General features: G+C 42.0%; 1 protein-coding gene across 4 annotated transcripts; it reads right to left on the reverse strand.

Annotated features, from left to right (window-relative positions):
* Positions 1-3531: 3531 nt before the first annotated feature.
* LOC136691185 (CD276 antigen homolog) lies at positions 3532-23087 on the reverse strand. 4 transcript variants are annotated; one of them, XR_010801852.1, is made up of 8 exons: positions 22803-23087; positions 17198-17256; positions 16504-16827; positions 14745-15050; positions 14130-14234; positions 13720-13770; positions 13486-13580; positions 7991-8054 (listed from the first exon to the last, which is right to left on the reverse strand). XR_010801852.1 is itself a non-coding variant. In XM_066663571.1 (7 exons), the coding sequence occupies exons 1-7, from the start codon at positions 22853-22855 to the stop codon at positions 4362-4364; spliced, it is 927 nt and encodes a 308-aa protein (XP_066519668.1). In that variant the 5' UTR covers positions 22856-23087; the 3' UTR covers positions 3532-4361. The 4 variants fall into 4 exon arrangements, 3 of the variants coding, with proteins under 3 accessions (XP_066519668.1, XP_066519670.1, XP_066519669.1); XM_066663571.1 differs by lacking the exons at positions 7991-8054; positions 13486-13580; positions 13720-13770; ... (1 more) ...; positions 14745-15050; positions 16504-16827 and adding exons at positions 3532-4384; positions 4497-4547; positions 4907-5014; positions 5551-5856; positions 7305-7631; XM_066663573.1 differs by lacking the exons at positions 13720-13770; positions 14130-14234; positions 14745-15050; ... (1 more) ...; positions 17198-17256; positions 22803-23087 and adding exons at positions 3532-4384; positions 4497-4547; positions 4907-5014; positions 5551-5856; positions 7305-7631.
* Positions 23088-23548: the final 461 nt, after the last annotated feature.

Below are 23548 nucleotides of genomic sequence, written 5' to 3' on the forward strand. Positions count from 1 at the left end.
ACCTTAAATAGTTGGTTTCATATTCACAGATTCAGATTTCTCTGTGCAGTAACTCTCCAACGGTGTCTGTAAATGTGTTAAAACTGGCACAGTATTGTTTTGGGATCTAAGACCATCTGCTGAATGTGTGAGTGTGTGTCGGCCCGTGAAGGACTGGCGCCTCCTCCAGGGTGTGTTCCTGCCTTGCGCCCAGTGATTCCGGGTAGGCTCCGGACCCACCACTGCCCTGAACTGGATAAGGGCAACACACATTTACACATTCACTCACACCTACGGTCACCCGGAGCGGATGTGGATGAATTATTTTCTAGTCTTATTATGGATTGTTCACACTCTATAGAAATAATTAAACTAAAAAATAAATAATAATTCAGACATTTGCAGCGGTGTATATGGGACCCTTGTCACGTTTACCATCACACCACGCCTCCTCGGCCAAACCAGACGCTTCCAATACTGCCCAATTAACCCCTACATCTTTCAGTTATTAACTGCTCTCTGGCTTTTCCCCTCATCAGCAGAACGTCTTGTAGAAATTTATGTCAAGTCACACTTTTCTTCAACACATCGACTGGACTTCCCTAAATGTGTCTAGGAGCCTCACTTCTCCAGTCTGACGACAGAAGCGTCTGCTAAGCACTTTTCCTCCCCGGCCGGCCGCTCCGGGGTCACGTCGTGAGCAGCACAAGTTTAATTACAGAACGTTCTACATTTCAATCACCGAGTCAGACAATCACCACAGAGAATACCTTTAGATTATTATTGTTCCTTATTACAGTGTTAGTGTGTGTTTTCCCTTCACAAAGACCAGGGCAGGGGATGGAAATTCTCACCAAAACAGCACTGACCCAAGCTCTTTCTTATTTCTGATACTTTGTATGAAACTCCCGTGTTTACTTTGAGCTGTGTGTCGTATTTGGAGTGAGTTCCAGAAACGTTTACATTTTCCAGCATCTTCACACAGAAACATGTCACCTCACGTACACACTGTTTCTCTTCCTCTGAGGGTTTCAGATCCTTCACAGGTCCCTCTCTCACACCAGGATTTACACAGTGAAGCTCTGTTTCACACAAAGCCACTGTACAATGAAGAAGTTACAGTTTTCATTTAGTGAAGTCAGAGTCGGTGAGAAGGGAGCAGGTGATGTACAGACATGAAGGGGTTAAGTGAATGTGGTTACGGTGTTTACACTGATACACACTAATCATCTGCAGGTGTGGGTTTAATGAGTGGCTGGTGATGAGTACGTTCTCCTCTCAGCACCGGGATTTTGGGTTCAGTTTCCGTATTCTCCCAGTGTCTGTGTGGGTTTCCTCCAGGGTCTACACCTTCCTCCCACAGTCCAAACACAGGGAGGTCAGGGGAATTGGCCTCTACTAAAAACTGTTCTTGTGTGTGTGTGTGTCCAGACGTGGACTGGAGCTCTATCCTGGGTGAAGCTCTAGTGCCCGGTGCAGTCCTGCAGGTGGAGGGTCATTACTGGTAGAGAGTACACTGTGTGTGTGTGTGTGTGTGTGTGTTGTTTACTGAAATGCTGTTCTGTGTGGTGTTGACTGTAAAGTGTCTTTGGGTTCCTAGAAGAGGTGCTATATTAGTGTAACGATTAATAAATAAATAGTTGCCCCTCCTGTAAACACAGGGGACAGGGGACTGTAAGATGAACACATTCAGGACTTGACACCGTTGTAAAGCAGTGTCACACATATATTTTTATATTTGAAGTCTTGTATTTTTCAGCTGCAGTGTTTTCAGATTCAGATCTTATTTTTTTCAGTTTTTCTGTTTTCTCGGGGAGGCGGGTCATCGGCGGGGGGTGTGGTCTAATGAGTCAAAATTGTATTTAAACTGAAGAAATAGTTCTTTTTTGAAGAAATCAAGTGTTTTTCTCAATTGAACTAAGTGTTTGTCCCTAAATGAGCTCCTTATCCATCCACAGTTTTGTTTGAATAATGACCCCATCTCCAAAAAACATCAGACATTGTGCAAAATGTAAATAAAAATCTTTTAAACCCTAGATTTAATTTAAAACAGTACAAAGACAACATTTAACACTGAAATTAAGTACGTTTTTAAAAAACATTTCTACAACATACTGCAGTGGACACTGAGGTGGGAACTGAGACACAGCTACAAAAAATAAAGCGCACTTAGGAGAGAACAACTGCAGAAAAAAAACCACTCTGAACAAATACAAAACTCAACAAATGTATAATAAAATAAATAAAACTTCAGAATGTACATCAGGATCAAATCCTACACCAGCACCTGTGGCCTCATGGTTATAAAAGCTTGGTGCTGGAAGGTCACTGGTTCAATCTCCACAAAAGACTCTAGCCAGAGATAACAGCCTTTTCCCCAATCAGAGGTGCTCCCTTTAAAAGCTTTATATAAGAAGTAAATAGGAGAATTTTATACAAATATGAAGGTGCATGAAAGTAATTTGACACTTGATGACATTATGAAACCAGTTATGACACTGGATGACGTGCTTCATGCAAAGACTCCCTCCAATCAGACTGAATTCATTCTGATTATAGAGTCAGACTTCACAGTGAAGACGGAGGGAGAGAGGAGCACTGAAGGAATTCACAGACTCACAGATTAAGTCACTCTCACACACACAGTCACACTCACTCACCATCATTCACCCATTCACACACCCCAATGGACAGTCACTGACACTCACCCAGTCACTCACACCTGTGGACTGTTTTACACACTCACCCAGTCACACACACACACTCACCCAGTCTCTCTCTCTCTCTCTCACACACACACACACACACACACACTCACCCAGTCACACACACACACACACTCACCCAGTCTCACACACACACACACTCACCCAGTCTCTCTCTCTCTCTCTCTCACACACACACACACACACACACACACACACACACACACACACACACACACACTCACCCAGTCTCTCACACACACACTCACCCAGTCTCACACACACACAGTCACACTCACTCACCATCATTCACCCATTCACACACCCCAATGGACAGTCACTGACACTCACCCAGTCACTCACACCTGTGGACTGTTTTACACACTCACCCAGTCACACACACACACTCACCCAGTCTCTCTCTCTCTCTCACACACACACACACACACACACACACACACACTCACACTCACCCAGTCACACACACACACACACACTCACCCAGTCTCACACACACACACACTCACCCAGTCTCTCTCTCTCTCTCTCTCTCTCTCTCTCTCTCTCTCTCTCTCTCACACACACACACACACACACACACACACTCACCCAGTCTCTCTCTCTCTCTCACACACACACACACACACACACACACACACACACACTCACACTCACCCAGTCACACACACACACACACTCACCCAGTCTCACACACACACACACTCACCCAGTCTCTCTCTCTCTCTCTCTCTCTCTCTCTCTCTCTCTCTCTCTCTCACACACACACACACACACACTCACCCAGTCTCACACACACACACTCACCCAGTCTCACACACACACACACACACTCACCCAGTCTCTCTCTCTCTCTCTCTCTCTCTCACACACACACACACACACTCACCCAGTCTTTCTCTCTCTCACACACACACACAAACTCACCCAGTCTCTCTCTCTCTCACACACACACACACTCACCCAGTCTCACACACACACACTCACCCAGTCTTTCTCTCTCTCTCTCTCTCACACACACACACACACACACACACACTCACCCAGTCTCACACACACACACTCACCCAGTCTCACACACACACACACACACTCACCCAGTCTCTCTCTCTCTCTCTCTCTCTCTCTCTCTCTCACACACACACACACACACACTCACCCAGTCTTTCTCTCTCTCTCACACACACACACACTCACCCAGTCTCTCTCACACACACACACTCACCCAGTCTCACACACACACACACACTCACCCAGTCTTTCTCTCTCTCTCTCTCTCACACACACACACACACTCACCCAGTCTCACACACACACACTCACCCAGTCTTTCTCTCTCTCTCTCTCACACACACACACACTCACCCAGTCTCACACCCACACACTCACCCAGTCTCACACACACACACACACACGCACACGCACCATCATTCACCCAGTCACATCCCCCTGTGGACGATGTGACACACTCACCCAGTCACTCACACAAAAAGGAGAGGATGTAACTCAGGTGAAAGTTGGTCAGGGGCCTAACCTGTGCTCACAGGTATTTCCTGAATGATCTGTCCGTTCTGAACCGTTATTCACCTGTGTGCTCCAGAGAGTAACAGTGGATTAGAGAACAGGAATCTGTGTTTACTTCAGACTTTCTCCCAGTCTTTACTCCTTCTTCAGGGGAGTCACTGTGGAGAAACAACAGTAAACCTGTGTTAGACATCATCCACCGCAGAGAGAGAGAGAGAGAGAGAGAGAGAATCTCCTAAAAGAACTTAAATTTCCAGCAGCAGAACCGACCTGTTCCATCAGCATCAGCACCTCCTCCAGCAGCAGGTTCACGAGCACCCACTGGAGAACAGGACACAGAGCTCAGGGTCAGGGGGGTGTTCAGTGTCAGAATAAAACCACTCTAAAATAAATCTGCTGTAGTTTAAACTCCAGTGGATGTTTCCAGAGGAATCAGGACTTTCACTTTCAGGGCTTTAATTAAGACCCACAGCTGTGTTCCACTGTGGATACGGGGGAGAATATATCTCCTTTAAAACTACATTTCTCATATTTCTCACTCTGCGTCTAACACAGAACATGAGAACCCTCAGGAACACACTGAGGAACAGCCCGTGTTTCCCAGTGTAGGGGTCAGTTCTGACAGTAGGTGTCCTCATGGTCCTAGAGCACTGGTGTTCCTGAGAGCTGCTGATACTCACTCTTTCTGCGTCTGAAGTACGAGATGATGACGACCGGAGCCAGGATTAAGACTGGAACTAGAACTCCAGCTACAATCAGCGCAGGGTGTGGAGAGGAATGTGGACCACCTGAAAAATCATAAAAACAATCATGAGATTTGATCAAATGTCTCCTTTAGGGCAGAGAGCCCTGATAGAATTCATTTTACAGGAGGAGGTGGGTTAATGTAAATATTCATAGAGTACCTCAGTGATTTTATTCCCATCCAAATACTTCCACTGTACCATAGGAATAAACCCTGTTATTAATCTCATCCTATAAACCAGTGTTTATTATGTGACAATGAAATAAAACCGTACTGAATAATAATCTAAAGAGAATTATCTACAAAATGTGAATAGAAAGAAATATGCAAATAATTTAAATCTTATATTTTTTTGAAAACTGTACAAAGACAACATTTTAAATGTTGAAAGTGTTTTTGAACAATGTTTAAATTTGTTGCCAGCAACGTTACTGAGCATCCCACCTGGGTCCCACTAACAGCCCCTGTACCAACAACCCCAGAGCCCCGTGCCCCTCCTGGACTCCCCCATGTGGACCTCACTAATGTGGGCTGGTGGGGAGAAGGTGTAAATGTGAATGTAAATAATGAAGCAGTTACCGATCCTCCGCTGTCCGAAGCTGGTCTCTCCTACTTCACTGAAGCTGCTGTTGAGAACGACACACCTGAAGGACTCCAGACTCAGGTCAGTGACATTAAGGTTCAATTTACTGGACATTGTCAGCAGTCTGTCGTCTCTCTTCGTTATCTCCAGTGTGGCTCTCTCTGTCCAGTTGGCTCCAGTGCTGTCGAACCAGTGAATGCCCCCTGCTGGATATCCACCGCTAGTGCTGCAGTACAGTTCAACTCCGTCTCCGTCTTTAATCTCTTCAGGAACTGAATTAATGACTGGTGGGTCGTACTCCGCTGAAAACAGAGACAACACACACAATGTTAAAGGAACAGTGGTGATACTGACACCTAGTGGCCTGGAGGTGTCTGAGATTTTAAACATGACCCCTTTTGGCTCCTTCAGGGACGACAGAGCAGTTTGAATTCTCCCATGAGCTGCACTTTATAGAATTATAACAATAACAGTGAGTGCACTGAGCTGATGGAGCAGAATTTATAGAGTTCTCTTTCAAAAGTGTAGAGCTCATGTCTCACGTTTGATAAACGAAGACGTCACTTCTGTCCACTGCATTTAAAACCCGACGTGTAAAGGTCAGACCTCTACTTCTCAGTTTTCATTTAGTGAGTCAGCATCAGTTTAAAGAAGGGAGCATGTGATTTACAGAAGTGTAGATGTTAATCACGTGCATGTGTGGTTTATTGGGTTCAAGTCTCATCTGGGTGGAGTTTCCATGTTCTCCCAGTGTCTGCGTGGGTTTCCAGAGGTCTCTGTCTTCCTCTGACAGTCCAAACAAAGGGAGGTTAGGTGAACTGGCTTATACCAGGCTGGAGCTCTATCCTGGGTGAAGCTCTAGTGCCCGATGCAGTCCTGCAGGTGGAGGGTCGTTCCTGGTAGAGAGTACACTGTGTGTGTGTGTGTGTGTGTGTTGTTTACTGAAATGCTGTTCTGTGTGGTGTTGACTGTAAAGCGTCCTTGGGTTCCTAGAAGAGGTGTTACATTAGTGTAATGATAAATAAATAAATAAACTCAGGGGACAGTTTTACCAGTTGTAAAGCAGTGAACTGCTCTGTGTATAAATCACTGCCGCCGCTGCTTCAGCGATTTATTAATTTAATTATTACAGGGGACTGTTAATTCTCTCTTTATTGGAAACAAGGTATTTATGTAAAAAAACTGGATTTCACGATACGCAAAATCTCCCTTCCACTTTTCAGTTATAAATAAAAAAGCTTGAAGAAACACAAATGAAGCACAAAAGCAGACACTTTAAAATAAAACATTAAAAGAGAGATCAATGTTTTATATTTTTATACATTATTTCTATAGTTCAGAAAACCATTCCACATTGTCGTCTTCAACTTACGCAACCTGTGTGTCCTATTCACTATACAGTGCCTATTATTGTTCCAACACACACACACGCACACACACACACACACACACACACACACACACACACACACACACACACACACACACACTGTGAGCTTGTTGCCGTTCTATTAAAAAATCCTAGAGGAGCCACTGAACTGACAGTGACTTCCTGTAACGGACATCAGTCGGTGAGAGACGCTGTGAATAATGTAAATATCAGAAGTTTAAAATCATATCACCGTTAATGAAACATTTTCTGTCGCAGAATTGATACTGAATTAAAGTCCAGCTCTAAGCTGAAATGTGTGTGTGACCGAGCCCCACAGAGCTTCATTAACAAGGGCTTTCACTGAAGGGCAGCACTCACCTGTGACTCTCAGACTGAATACTCCATCCCTTATTACACCACGGCTGGTGTCGAGCTGGTATTCATACTCCCCCTCATCAGAGACAGTGATGTTGGTGAAGAGCAGAGACGGATCAGTTCTAGAAGGAAGTCTAACTCGAGGATCTTCATTAACTGCAGGGTCCAGAAAATTAATATTTAAGACTGGATCTGTCTGTCCTTTCTTTTTACTCATCGCTTCATTGATAGTAACATCCTCAAGTCCAGATGAGAATTTGAAAGAGCAGGGGATCTTTGTGTTCTCTCCGACGACTCCAACAGCAGACTGACACTCCAGCTCCACAGTCTCTGTGTAAATCATATAAAACTGTTAATACCTACAACCTGTGGGTGACAAAGACTCTCGTGTAAAAACTGGCCAGTTATTCACATTTATTCAAGAAATGTCCAGTCATTTTTACACCAGGGAAAATAAATATATATATTATATATGGATTTCCTTCTGAATAAACTAACTTCAAATTAAACTACTGGATAATATTCCAGAAAAAACAACAACAACAAAAATCTAATAATAATCCTCTCACAATAAATATCACTTTAGACAAATGACTCTCTACATTTATGATGATGTCACATTGATAACATCATTGGACTGTGTCCAGACTGAACCACTGTGATGATGTCACAGAATCAGAGAAACTCACTCTGAGCGTGTCCCAGAGAAACAGAGAACAGGAGGAGGATCAGGACGATCTTCACAGCCATGTCCTGAGAGAATCACACACACAACAACAGGGTTTTATTCAGAAAATAGTCAGCAGTTATCTTCACTGATTTGTTTCGGTCTTTAACACTGACACCTAGTGGCCTGGATGTGTCAGAGATTCAGTACAAATCCCATTTAAACCAGAACCACCCACAGAGGGTCCACAGTGTGGTGTGATTCTTCTTTTAACGTGATGTACAGGTGAATCTCCATCAATTACAACATCATCAAAATATTAATTTATTTCAGTAATTCATTTCAAAAAGTAAAACTCATAGATTCACTACAAACAGAGTGATCTATTACAAGTGTTTCTTTCTTTTAATGTTAATGATTATGGCTCACAGCCAACGAAAATTACTGCATCAATGCGGCGTGGCGTGGAGGCGATCAGTCTGTGGCACTGCTGTGGGGTTATGGAAGAACAGCTTGCTTTGATAGCAGCCTTCAGCTCGTCTGCATTGGGTCTGGTGTCTCATCGTCCTCTTGATGACACCCTGTAGATTCTCTATGGGCTTAAGGTCAAGTGAGTGGCCAATCAAGTGGTATTTTTGGACTTTGGACATGATTTAACACAGTGGACAAACACCAGCAGGAGACACAGCTCCCCAAACCATTACTGACTGTGGAAACTTCACACTAGACTCCAGCAGCTTGGACTGTGTCTCTCCACTCTTCCTCCAGACTCTGGGCCTTGATTTACAAATGAAACGCAGAATTTACTTTCATCTGAAAACAAGACTTTAGACACTGATCCACAGTCCAGTCTTTTCTCCTGGGCCCAGGCGAGACGCTCCTGTCTTTGTCTCTGGGTCATGAGCGGCTCGACACAAGGAATGCGACAGTTGTGGCCCGTGTCCTGGATGCGTCTGTCTGTGGTGGCTCTTGAAGCACTGACTCCAGCAGCGTCCACTTCTTGTGAATCTCCCACACATTTGTGAATGGCATTTTCTTGACAATTCTTTCAAGGCTGAGGTTCTCCCTGTTCCTTGTTCACCTTTTTCTACCACTTTCCTTCCACTCATCTTTCCATTAATATTCTTGGATACAGCAGGAGGGCGTCAGTGACCACCTTCTGGACATCTGTCAGTGAGCAGTCTTCCCCGTGATTGTGGAGTCTACTGAACCACACTAAGGGAACATTTTAAAGTCCTAGGAAACCTCTGCAGGTGTTTTGTGTTGAATATTCCAATTCTCTGAGATAATGATGTTTGGGTTTTCATTGGCTGTGAACCACAATCATCCACATTAAAAGAAATAAACACTTGAATATGTTTTAATGAAACTATATTAAATGTAAGTATAATATATAATTGAATTATTGAAATAAATTAACTTTTTGATGGTATTCTAATTCACTTCCTGATATACACTCACTTCCTCTGTATGCCCCGCCCATGTGCAGTTGTGGCCATAAAAATGTTTTGTGTTTTTCAAAAGGCAAACGTTTCCGACATAAACTGAGCTGTAGCTGCTTGTCTTAGATCCAAAAACAATGTGTCAGTATTAACCCATTCACAGACACCGATGGAGAGATAAGAATGAAATCCGAATCTGTGAATATTAACCAACTTTACTATTTAAGGTGAAACTGAAAATCCGTGTAAAGAACTGACGAATAAGACTCACTTCACCTTCGTAACCTCGCTGACCACTGTCTGGGACGTACATTGTGAATTTCGATGCTGTGTGCTATATTTCTGTTTAAACAATGATTAAAAGCCCGACAATGTCCCGAAAATGCGATCATGGTGTGATTGAGGCCTGGAAACAGGGAAAAGTCCTCAGAAAGTCAGCGGCCCTGTTCAGAAGCTAGAAATATATTATTTTATATCATACTTTTAATGGGATTGTTGTGTTTTTACCTTCTCTGTATCTGTAGAAAACTGTAGTTGTAGAACGAATCAAATCCAAGTATAGCGGCTAACGAGCTAGCTACATTAGCAACTTACCTACAGAGTTGGTGCCGTATCCTAAAACCGCAGTTGGAATTATCAAAATAACTCTATTATTGATTTAGAATCGCAACCGGACCATCGTTAAAGAACTAACATGTTCCTGAAAAACCACAATTCCTCAGAAAGTTCACAAACATTGGCCTTTAGTTGTAAAACAGGAACCAGAGTCGAAGAAAGAAAGTAAAATGGTGAAGTTTGAGTTAATGGTTACGCCCCTCCCACAAGTTAACGTAGACCCCCCCACGTCCCAATACTCACACTTGTGCCCTCCTAAGTGTGTGAGGCTTTATGGTGTAACAATTTTTTTAAAACGTTCCTCAACAAGTGTGCTCATGAGCTCCCCCTATATGCACTTTGTTTGGTGCTAATTTAGGGAAAAAAGTTTAGCTCATTTGGAAAAAAAAAAACCTCAAACTGAAAGTTCAAATCTTGAGATTGATGTTTGAAAAATACTACAATATTTTCAAAATTAAAATAAGCAAATGATAATTTTTTTCAGTTTAAATAGGATTTTGATTCTATTCTGGATTTAATAAATAATTTTTCGTTTTTCACTTTCTTGTATATTTTGATATTAAATGTTATATTTTCTCAGTTGTAGATTTTATGTTTTCAGATTCAGACCTTTTTTTTGTTTCATTTATTTTAATAAATTAGCTCCACACACTTAGAGGAGGCGGCCTATTGAAATCAATGTTTTGTGTTTTTCAAAAGGCAAACATTTCCAACATAAACTGAGCTGTAGCTGCTTGTCTTAGATCCAAAAACAATAATGTGTCAGTATTAACCCATTCACAGACACTGATGGAGAGTTAAGACTGAAATCTGAATCTGTGAATATTAACCAACTTTACTATTTAAGGTGGAACTGAAAATCTGAGTAAAGAACTGACGAATAAGACTCACTTCACCTTCGTAACCTCGCTGACCACTGTCTGGGACGTACATTGTGAATTTCAATGCCGTGTGCTATATTTCTGTTTAAACAACGATTAAAAGCCCGACAATGTCCCGAAAGTGAGATCACGGTGTGACTGAGGCCTGTTACTGAGACGGAGACGGAGCCGGTGGAAACCGGAAAAGTCCTCAGAAAGTCAGCGGCCCTGTTCAGCAGCTAGAAATATATTATTTTATATCGTACTTTTATATGGGATTGCTGTGTATTTACCTTCTCTGTATCTGTAGAAAACTGTAGATGTAGCGCGAAACAGATCTAAACATAGCGGCTAACGAGCTAGCTACATTAGCAACTTAGCTACAGAGTTGGTGTCGTGTCCTAAAACCGCAGTTGGAGTTATCAAAATAACTCTGTTATTGATTTAGAATCTCAACTGAACCATCGTTAAACGACTAACGTGTTCCTAAAAAACCACAATTCCTCTTCAGAAACTTCACAAACATTGGCCTTTAGTTGTAAAACAGGAACCAGAGCCGAAGAAAGAAAGTAAAACTGTGAAGTTTGAGGTAACGATTACGTCTCGGCCGCACGCCCCTCCCACAACTTGACGTAGCCCCCCCGTCCCAATACTCACACTTGTGCCCTCGCACCCCTCGTTTGTGTGTGCCCTCCTAAGTGTGCGAGGCATTATGTTGTAACAATTCTTTCATTTTTCTCAACAAGTGTGCTCATGAGCGCCCCCTATATGCACTTTATGTTTGGCGCTAATTGATCGCGAATTGATCAAAATTCCATTTAAACAGAATAAATTAATACTTATTTTAATTTAGAAAACATTGCAGCGTTTTTCAAGATCCCAGAATCTGAACCTTTTTCTTCAAATGAATTAAAACTTTGTCTGTAAAATTAATTCCATATCCTTCCACAGTTTTGTTTGAATAATGACCCCATTTCCAAAACAGTTGAGACATTGTACTATTTTACATGAAATATAAGGTTTAAAAGATTTGCACATCATTGCATTTTTTTATTAATATTGTGGCGAGCACCACAAGAAGAAAGTGACTTCTTTAGCTTTTCTGCTGGTTTCCTGTGCCCACCTGGTGGTGAACCACAGAAACTGCACCTTTATTAACACAAGCCAGAGCTTACAACACAGGAAAATAGCCCAAGGTCATTAATTGCCATACCCATCTCGGTCATGGTGGCCACCCAAAATAACAATGCATAACTGACCTCACAACCCAGAAACAACAGTAAGAGCAACACAACATCACTGATTAACTGAAACCATTAATAACTAGAACATCTAAGAATGAACAAAAATAGTCCCATGAGTCTCTGCACCAGTGGCACCTCCCATTGGCTGCCACAATATTTTTCACAAAGACAACATTTAAATGTTGAAATTTGGTACATTTTTTAAAAAATATTTCTGCAACATACTGTGTTGAACACTGAGGTGGGAATTGAGACACAGCCACAGCTACAATAAAAACACTTTATGAAGCGCACTTAGGAAAGAACAACTGCAGAAAAAAAAAACAACACACTGAACAAATACAAAACTCAACAAATAAATGTATAATAAAATAAATAAAAGTTCAGAACGTACACCATGATCAAATTCACACCAGCACCTGTGGCCTCATGGTTATAAAAGCTTGGTGCTGGAAGGTCACTGGTTCAATCTCCACAAAAGACTCTAGCCAGAGATAACTGCCTTTTCCCCAATCAGAGGTGCTCCCTTTAAAAGCTTTATATAATAATTAAATAGGACAATTTCATACAAATATAAAGGTGCATGAAAGTAATTTGACACTTGATGACATTATGACTCCAGTTATGACACTGGATGACGTGCTTCATCCAAAGACTCCCTCCAATCAGACTGAATTCATTCTGATTATAGAGTCAGACTTCACAGTGAAGACGGAGAGAGAGAGGATCACTGAAGGAATTCGCAGACTCTGAGCTGAAGCAGAATTTCCTTGAGACACGGCAGTCTTTCTCTATAACACAGTTCAGTAGTGTGTTCTGGTGTTGCCTTGAACAAGATCAGCTCAGGTGCAGAATGTACATCAGATTTCTGATTGGGTGTGTAATGGGATACAGGTGTTTACACAGCTATTATTCTTCTATTTAAAAGATTATTTAAGGATTAAGTCACTCTCTCACACACAGTCTCTCACACTCACCCAGTCACTTACACACCTCTGGAGGGTTTTACACACTCACCCAGCCTCATACACACTTACCCAGTCACTGACACACTAACCCAGTCACACAGACACTCATCCAGTCTCTCTCACACACACACTCACCCAGTCACACACACACACACTCACCCAGTCACACAAACACACTCACCCAGTCACACACTCACCCAGTCACACACACACACACACTCACCCAGTAACACAAACACACTCACCCAGTCACACACTCACCCAGTCACACACACACACACTCCTCACAAAAAGGAGAGGATGTAACTCAGGTGAAAGTTGGTCAGGGGCCTAACCTGTGCACACAGGTATTTCCTGAAGGATCTGTCCGTTCTGAACCGTTATTCACCTGTGTGCTCCAGAGAGTAACAGTGGATTAGAGACCAGGAATCTGTGTTTACTTCAGACTTTCTCCCAGTCTTTACTCCTTCTTCAGGGGAGTCACTGTGGAGAAACAACAGTAAACCTGTGTTAGACATCATCCACCGCAGAGAGAGAGAGAGAGAGAGAGAGAGAGAGAGAGAGAGAGAGAGAGAGAGAGAGAATCTCCTGAAAGAACCTAATTTCCAGCAGCAGAACCGACCTGTTCCATCAACATCAGCACCTCCTCCAGCAGCAGGTTCACGAGGAGCCCCTGGAGAACAGGACACAGAGCTCAGGGTCAGGGGGGTGTTCAGTGTCAGAATAAAACCACTCTACAATAAATCTGCTGTAGTTTAAACTCCAGTGGAAGTTTCCAGAAGAATCAGGACTTTCACTTTCAGGGCTTTAATTAAGACCCACAGCTGTGTTCCACTGTGGATATGGGGGAGAATATATCTCCTTTAAAACTACATTTCTCATATTTCTCACTCTGCGTCTCACACAGAACATGAGAACCCTCAGGAACACACTGAGGAACAGCCCGTGTTTCCCAGTGTAGGGGTCAGTTCTGACAGTAGGTGTCCTCATGGTCCTAGAGCACTGGTGTTTCTGAGAGCTGCTGATACTCACTCTTTCTGCGTCTGCGGCACCAGATGATGATCAGTATCAGGATTAAGACTGGAACTAGAACTAAAGCTACAACCAGCGCAGGGTGTGGAGAGGAATGTGGACCACCTGAAAAATCATAAAAACAATCATGAGATTTGATCAAATGTCTCCTTTAGGGCAGAGAGCCCTGACAGTATTCATTTTACAGGAGGAGGTGGGTTAATGTAAATATTCCTAGAGTACCTCAGTGATTTTATTCCCATCCAAATACACTGACTGTACCATAGGAATAAACCCTGTTATTACTCTCATCCTATAAACCAGTGTTTATTATGTGACAATTAAATAAAACCATACTGAATAATAATCTAAAGAGAAATATCTACAAAATGTGAATAGAAAGAAATATGCAAATAATTTAAATCTGATTTTTTTTTGAAAACCGTACAAAGACAACATTTTAAACGTTGAAAGTGAAAAGTTTGTTTTGTGAACAATGTTTAATTTTGTTGCCCCTGTACCACCCACCCCCCAGAGCCCCGTGCCCCTCCTGGACCCAGCTGGACTCCCCCATGTGGACCTCACTAATGTGGGCTGGTGGGGAGAAGGTGTAAATGTAAATAATGAAGCAGTTACCGATCGTCCGCTGTCTGAAGCTGGTCTCTCCTACTTCACTGAAGCTGCTGTTCAGAACGACGCACCTGAAGGGCTCCAGACTCAGGCCAGTGACAGTGAGGGTCAGTTTACTGGACATTGTCAGCAGTCTGTCGTCTCTCTTCGTTATCTTCAGTGTGGCTCTCTCTGTCCAGTTGGCTCCAGTGCTGTCGAACCAGTGAATGCCCCCTGCTGGATATCCACCGCTAGTGCTGCAGTACAGTTCAGCTCCGTCTCCGACTTTAATCTCTTCAGGAACTGAATTAATGACTGGTGAGTCGTATTTCGCTGAAAACAGAGACAACACACACAATGTTAAAGGAACAGCAGTGATACTGACACCTAGTGGCCCGGAGGTGTCTGAGATTTTAAACATGACCCCTTTTGGCTCCTTCAGGGACGACAGAGCAGTTTGAATTCTCCCATGAGCTGCACTTTATAGAATTATAACAATAACAGTGAGTGCACTGAGCTGATGGAGCAGAATTTATAGAGTTCTCCTCCAAAAGTGTAGAGCTCATGTCTCACGTTTGATAAACAAAGACGTCACTTCTGTCCACTGCATTTAAAACCAACGTGTAAAGGTCAGACCTCTACTTCTCAGTTTTCATTTAGTGAGTCAGCGTCGGTTTAAAGAAGGGAGCATGTGATTTACAGAAGTGTAGATGTTAATCACGTGCATGTGTGGTTTCTTGGGTTCAATTCTCATCTGGGTGGAGTTTCCATGTTCTCCCAGTGTCTGCGTGGGTTTCCACAGAGGTCTCTGCCTTCCTCTGACAGTCGAAACACAGGGAGGTTAGGTGAACTGGCTTATACCAGTTGTGTGTGTGTGTGTGTGTGTGTGTGAATGAATGAGTGTGTATGTCTGTGTGAGTGTCCAGACATGGACTGGAGCTCTATCCTGGGTGAAGCTCTAGTGCCCGATGCAGTCCTGCAGGCGGAGGGTCATTCCTGGTAGAGAGTACACTGTGTGTGTGTGTGTGTGTGTGTGTGTGTGTTGTTTACTGAAACGCTGTTCTGTGTGGTGTTGACTGTAAAGCGTCCTTGGGTTCCTAGAAGAGGTGTTATATTAGTGTAATGATAAATAAATAAATAAACTCAGGGGACAGTTTTACCAGTTGTAAAGCAGTGAACTGCTCTGTGTTTAAATCACTGCCGCCGCTGCTTCAGCGATTTATTAATTTAATTATTACAGGGGACTGTTAATTCTCTCTTTATTGGAAACAAGGTATTTATGTAAAAAAACATAGTATTTCACGATACGCAAAATCTCCCTTCCATTTTTCAGTTAAAAAAACAACAACACATTGTTGTCTTCAACTTACACAACCTTTGTGTCTTATTCACTATACGATGCCTATTATGATTCCAGCACACACACACACACACAGAGAGAGAGAGAGAGAGAGAGAGAGAGAGAGAGAGAGAGAGAGAGAGAGAGAGAGAGAGAGAGAGAGAGAGAGAGAGAGAGAGAGAGAGAGAGAGAGCTTGTTGCTGTTCTAATAAAAAATCCTAGAGGAACCACTGAACTGACAGTGACTTCCTGTAACGGACATCAGTCGGTGAGAGACGCTGTGAATAATGTAAATATCAGAAGTTTAAAATCATATCACCGTTAATGAAACATTTTCTGTCGCAGAATTGATACTGAATTAATGTCCAGCTCTAAGCTGAAATGTGTGTGTGACCGAGCCCCACAGAGCTTCATTAACAAGAGCTTTCACTGAAGGGCAGCACTCACCTGTGACACTGAGACTGAATACTCCATCCCTTATTACACCACGGTTGGTGTCGAGGCCGTATTCATACTCCCCCTCATCAGAGACAGCGGTGTTGGTGAAGAGCAGAGACGGATCAGTTCTAGAATGAAGCTGAATTCGAAGACCTTCATTAACTGCAGGGTCCAGAAAATTAATATATAAGACTGGATCTGTCTGTCCTTTCTTTGTAATCTTCACTTCATTGATAGTAGCATCTTCAAATCCAGGTGGGAATTTGAAAGAGCAGGTGATCTTTGTGTTCTCTCCGACGACTCCAACAGCAGACTGACACTCCAGCTCCAGAACTGTGTAAATCACATAAAACTGTTAATACCTACAACCTGTGGGTGACAAAGTCTCTTGTGTAAAAACTGGCCAGTTATTCACATTTATTCTAGAAATGTCCAGTCATTTTTACACCAGGGAAAATAAATATATATATTATATATGGATTTCTCTCTGAATAAACTAACTTCAAATTAAACTACTGGATAATATTCCAGAAAAAACAAGAACAACAAAAACCTAATAATAATCCTCTCACAATGATCTCACAATAAATATCAGTTTAGACAAATGACTCTCTACATTTATGATGAGGTCACATTAATAACATCATTGGACTGTGTCCAGACTGAACCACTGTGATGATGTCACAGAATCAGAGAAACTCACCCTGAGCATGTCCCAGAGAAACAGAGAACAGGAGGAGGATCAGGACGATCTTCACAGTCCTGAGAGAATCACACAAACAACAACAGGGTTTTATTCAGAAAATAGTCAACATTTATGAGTTATTCAGATATAATCTGACTTTTCAAAACACATAGATATAAATTAAAGGTTCAGGGTGTGTACACATGCGAAGGCACATTTTCTAATCTGGAAACCTAAAGGAATTTTCCAAAAAAAAAATCAGTCAGAAAAATTTTTTGTTTGTTTTAATCTCTGAAGATCTGGACCCAGGCCTGTTTGGTGACACACACTGTGTCTAAAACGTCACACTGTTGTAGCTCATGGAGAATGAGGCCTGGCATCAGATGTTGTCTTAATGGCAGCAGGTGTCTCTCCAAAATACCAATATAAGCCTCTGCTTCAGTGGTACATTCCCATATCTGCAGAATATCCCTGCTGTGGGCACAGAGGCCTTCATGCCTTCATGCCGTCACTGAAATGTGAACATTGATCTCCTTAACAATGTTATTTAATATGTCGCTTTCAGTTTTGTTTCCAATTTCTGTTTCACTGCTCTATAATTGTAAACTTTCTTTCAAACAGATCAACGACCTTTACTATCCTTAACTCAATACTCAGTACAAACTTCCCATTCCCTAATCTGCCCCCTACACCACTTCTGTCCTTTGGGGCTATAATATGTTTCTTTATCTACATAGAATTATTATATAAATATTAATGTTTGAGTGTAATAATCCTACTAACCTTTACATATTTAGATCAAGTAAACGTATTTTAAAAATAAAGTAGCTTTGTGCATTAACCAAGCATTTAGATAAATTAGTAATATTTAGGTCGAATAAGCCTTAAACACAGCAGAAAAATACATGACCTCAGAGTGGTCTATCCATGATATTTCCACAAAGTGGAAGCACTTCTTGAATCTGTTCCAACATCTGTGATTTAACCCCGTGTTAACTGTCTGTGTTAGGTTCAGTGTTTCCTTCTGCAACATACAAACCGGATTCCAAAAAAGTTGGGGCACTAAACAAATTGTGAATAAAAACTGAATGCAATGATGTGGAGGTGCCGACATCTAATATTTTATTTAGAATAGAACACAGATCACAGATCAAAAGTTTAAACTGAGAAAATGGAAAATTTTAAAGGAAAAATATGTTGATTTAAAATTTCACAGTGTCAACAAATCCCAAAAAAGTTGGGACAAGTAGCAATAAGTGGCTGGAAAAAGGAAATTGAGCATATAACGAACAGCTGGAAGACCAATTAAGACTAATTAGGTCAATTGACAACATGATTGGGTGTAAAAAGAGCTTCCCAGAGTGTCAGTGTCTCTCTGAAGCCAAGATGGTAAGAGGATCACCAATTCTACCATTGTTGGGCAGAAAGATAGTGCAGCGATACCAGAATGGTGTTACCCAGCGTAAAATAGCAAAGACTTTTAAGTTATCATCATCAACCGTGCATAACATCATCAAAAGATTCAGAGAATCTGGAACAATTGCTGTGCGTAAGGGTCAAGGCCGTAAAACACTACTGGATGCTCGTGATCTCCGGGCCCTTAAACGTCACTGCACCTCAAACAGGAGGTGAATACTTCCAGAAAGCATTGTCAGTGAACACAATCCACCGTCCAATCCAACTTCAAACCGTGACTCATCTGACCACAGAACAGTCTTCCATTTCGCCACGCTCCATTTTAAAAGACCCCTGGCTCAGTGCAAACATCTGAGCTTGTGGAGCTTGCTTAGAGACGGCTTCCTCTTTGCACTGTAGAGTTTCAGCTGGCAACAGCAGACGGCACGGTGGATTGTGTTCACTGACAATGCTTTCTGGAAGTATTTCTGAGCCCATTCTGTTATTTCCTTGACAGTGGCATTCCTGTTTGAGGTGCAGTGACGTTTAAGGGCCCGGAGATCACGAGCATCCAGTAGAGTTTTACGGCCTTGACCCTTACGCACAGCAATTGTTCGTTAGTTGTTATCAGCGCTCCGTTCAGAAGCCTGCATCACTGATGGTATGGGGGTGCATGAGTGCTTGTGGCATGGGCAGCTTGCATGTCTGGAAAGGCACCATTAATGCAGAGAACTATGTTCAGGTTCTAGAACAACATATGCTCCCATCTAGACGTCATCCCTTTCAGGGAAGACCCTGCATTGTTCAACAAGATAATGCCAGACCACATTCTGCAGCAATCACATCATCATGGCTACGTAGGAGAAGGATCCAGGGACTGAATTGGCAGCCTGCAGTCCAGATCTTTCACCTGTAGAGAACATTTGGTGCATCATTTGAACGTTTGAACAGTTAGAGGCCTGTATTAGACATGAATGGGAGAGCATTCCTATTTCTAAACTTGAGAAACTGGTCTCCTCTGTCCCCAGACGTCTGTTGAGTGTTGTAAGAAGAAGGGGGGATGCCACACAGCGGTAAAAAATGGCCTTGTCCCAACTTTTTGGGGATTTGTTGACACCATGAAATTTTGAAACAACATATTTTTCCCTTAAAATGATACATTCTCTCAGTTTAAACTTTTGATCTGTGATTTGTTTTCTATTCTGAATAAAATATTAGATGTTGGCACCTCCACATTATTGCATTCAGTTATTCACAATTTGTTTAGTGTCCCAACTTTTTTGGAATCCGGTTTGTACAATCTCACTCGATAAAGAAGTATTTTTGCTGTTATTGGAAATTATGAAAAAATATTAGTGACAGTACAGATTTTCTGATTTTTCACGGCACCATATTTGAGTCAGTGTGTACATATCGTACACCAATCAAAGGGTCAGACTCTCAGAATCACAAGGATATACACTAAAATGTAGTACTAGGGAATTAAAGCCAAAAAGTAAGATATTCCAAACTTCCTCATCGATGACAAAAACAGCTGCTTCTCGAAGCCTGAAGAGCCACAAGCAGCTCACACACAGAGTTAACACAGCAGCAACTTACCTTTGATAGTCCCCTTCAAAACAAGACTAAATCTGAGTCAAACTTCTCCGTCAAACCGTTCGTGAATAATCCTCATGTTTGTCAAGAGTACTGGCCAAAAAAAATCTTGAATAAAATAGTAAACATTTTCAAAAAATAATGTTCCCCGTGGACCCATGTCACTGCAGCATAGCTCAGGCTCTCAGCTTTCCAATGACATGTCAATCACGTCTGTAGAACAATCAGGGGCAGAGTTATGGCGATGTGCACCCAAGGAGGAGGGACAAACACGCAGCAGAGCGCATATGTTTTCAGCGCGTAATGGACCCAGACACCGCGAGAGAGACTCAAACGGTTCTGTTTGGTAGCCACAAGCTCCACAAACAATAATCAAGGCAATAAACATGTTTCAAAGCTTAGATGTCTTTTACTAGTTACATTTCCCCCACTGAGGGCATTTAAATGCAGCAGGGGTGTGGGGGAGGGTTCTTTGCTCTTCAGCCAATCAGAGTGCAGCTCTCGCCTTTTAACTCTCCTGTTATGTTGTGGGTCAAATTGACCCGTTTTAAAGTTTGGAGATCTAGGAAAAGTAGTTAAGAGTATTTTTTCGGTATGAAGCTTCTTCTGCTTGCCTTATTTAGTGTAATCAACATATAATATGAACATGGTTCATCTCACATATTTGCAACCACCCCCTGCATGTTTATATCACATAGATACTGTTCAGGTCAATTTGACCCGGCAGTCAAACTGGAGGTAGGTTGTCAGAAATGTCAGAGTATTTCTTTGTTTGCAACTGTGAGATATTTCATCCCAATCACTCACACACACAGGTGCAGATGTTATGACTTTTGACATGAACTATTCATATTCTCGTGTGAAAACTCCACCCACATTCAGTGGACACTCAACAGGGGAGGGGCAAAACATAAAAGATCCTCTGCATGAGAGTCCTACCAACATTAGACTGTGTCAGACAGACCTTTACAAAATGAGCAACTGAAGCAATGGGATGACAGTCCAGGAGTCTCTGGAAGTCATCATTGATCATTACACTGAAATAGAGGAGGATGTATCTAAAGAGACAAAGACTATCTTGAGCTAAATTCTGATGCTGGCGCAGCACGGTGGTGCAGCAGGTAGTGTCTCAGTCACACAGCTCCAGGAACCTGGAGGTTGTGGGTTCGAGTACCGCTCCGGGTGACTGTCTGTGAGGGGTGTGATGTGTTCTCTCTGTGTCTGCGTGGGTTTCCTCCGGGTGACTGTCTGTGAGGAGTGTGGTGTGTTCTCTCTGTGTCTGCGTGGGTTTCCTCCGGGTGACTGTCTGTGAGGAGTGTGGTGTGTTCTCTCTGTGTCTGCGTGGGTTTCCTCCGGGTGACTGTCTGTGAGGAGTGTGGTGTGTTCTCTCTGTGTCTGCGTGGGTTTCCTCCGGGTGACTGTCTGAGGAGTGTGGTGTGTTCTCTCTGTGTCTGCGTGGGTTTCCTCCGGGTGACTGTCTGTGAGGAGTGTGGTGTGTTCTCCCTGTGTCTGTGTGGGTTTCCTCCGGGTGACTGTCTGTGAGGAGTGTGGTGTGTTCTCTCTGTGTCTGCGTGGGTTTCCTCCGGGTGCTCGGGTTTCCTCCCATGATCCAAAAACACATGTTGGTAGGTGTATTGGCGACTCAAGTGTCCGTAGGTGTGAATGTGTGTGTCGCCCTGTGAAGGAATGGTGGGTTTTCTGTAAAAATAAATGATGAAAATGCCTCTAGTTTATTCACTGCCTGAGGAATGGGAATATCGGCTTTACATATCGGCCACTACTGCTGTCTGCATCGGCCATCAAAAAACCCATATCGGTTAATTATAATGGTAAAAGTTTTAATATTCTAAATTAAAATGCATGAAAATGGATATAAATTAATCAACTTATATTTTATTTTGTTTATTTCACCTCATTCAGGTAAGAAATAATATATTTTACTACGCTGGCTGCTGCTTTGGCATAAAGCTACTGATAAATACAAAAACAATCCTTCGAAATTAAGTGTAAGTTAAAAATGCCAGTTTGAGGGCTGTAGCATGTTGTACTGACGTTAACCGGTCTAATAAAGCTTTTCTAGTCTTATGTTTCAAATTTAATGAACAATATTAAAATGTTATACGGAAATTTATATATTTCAGTTCCATATTTTATGTTTCCAGATTCAGCTGTTTTTTATTTATTTATTTTCCTAAATTAGCTCCATACACTTAGAGGAGGCGGCCTATGGAAATTTGTGTTTTTCAAAAGGCAAACATTTCTGACATAAACTGAGCTGTAGCTGCTTGTCTTAGATCCAAAAACAATAATGTGTCAGTATTAACCCATTCACAGTCACCGATGGAGAGATAAGACTGAAATCTGAATCTGTGAATATTAACCGACTTTACTGTTTAAGGTGGAACTGAAAATCCGTGTAAAGAACTGACGAAAATCTCAATTCACCTTCGTAACCTCGCTGACCACTGTCTGGGACGTACATTGTGAATTTCGATGCTGTGTGCTATATTTCTGTTTAAACAGCGATTAAAAACCCGACAATGTTCCGAAAGTGAGATCACGGTGTGACTGAGGCCTGTCACTGAGACGAAGACTAAATATATTAGTTTATATGGGATTGCTGTGTATTTACCTTCTCTGTATCTGTAGAAAACTGTAGGTGTAGCGCGAATCGGATCTAAACATAGCGGCTAACGAGCTAGCTACATTAGCAACTTAGCTATAGAGTTGGTGCCGTATCCTAAAACCACAGTTGAAATTATCAAAATAACTCTGTTATTGATTTATAATCGCAACCGAACCATCGTTAAGCGACTAACGTGTTCCTGAAAAACCACAATTCCTCGGAAACTTCACAAACATTGGCCTTTAGTTGTAAAACAGGAACCAGAGCCGAAGAAAGAAAGTAAAACGGTGAAGTTTGAGGTAACGATTACGTCTCGGCCGCACGCCCCTCCCACAAGTTGACGTAGCCCCCCGTCCCAATACTCACACTTGTGCCCTCCTAAGTGTGCAAGTCTTTATGGTGTAACAATTCTTTCATTTTCTTCAACAAGTGTGCTCATGAGCACCCCCTATATGCACTTTATGTTTGGCGCTAATTTAGGGACAAACGATTAGTTCATTTGGAAAAAAAAAACTGAAAGTTAAAACCTTGAAATTGAACTTTGAAAAATACTACAATGTTTTCAAAATTAAAATAAGCATAGGACAATTTTTTTTCCAGTTTAAATAGAATTTTGATTCTATTCTGGAATTATTTTTAATAAATCATTTTTTACTTTCTTGTATATTTTGATGTTTAATATTATGTATTTTTAAGTTGTAGATTTTACGTTTTTAGATTCAGATCTTATTTTTTAATTAATCTTTTATTAG

This window comes from Hoplias malabaricus, chromosome 3 (genome assembly GCF_029633855.1).
Source record: "Hoplias malabaricus isolate fHopMal1 chromosome 3, fHopMal1.hap1, whole genome shotgun sequence".
NCBI classification, from domain to species: Eukaryota; Metazoa; Chordata; class Actinopteri; order Characiformes; family Erythrinidae; genus Hoplias; species Hoplias malabaricus.

What these genes read in the sequence shown, in the direction of transcription:
- LOC136691185 (XM_066663571.1), bottom strand. Translation starts at nt 22,855, where the DNA reads ATGTTTAGATCCGATTCGCGCTACACCTACAGTTTTCTACAGATACAG. An exon ending in CTTCGGACAGCGGAGGATCG is followed by an intron (nt 5,015 to 5,550) that starts GTAACTGCTTCA and finishes ATGATTTTTCAG; the next exon opens with GTGGTCCACATTCCTCTCCA. An exon ending in GTACTTCAGACGCAGAAAGA is followed by an intron (nt 4,548 to 4,906) that starts GTGAGTATCAGC and finishes CCTGTTCTCCAG; the next exon opens with TGGGTGCTCGTGAACCTGCT.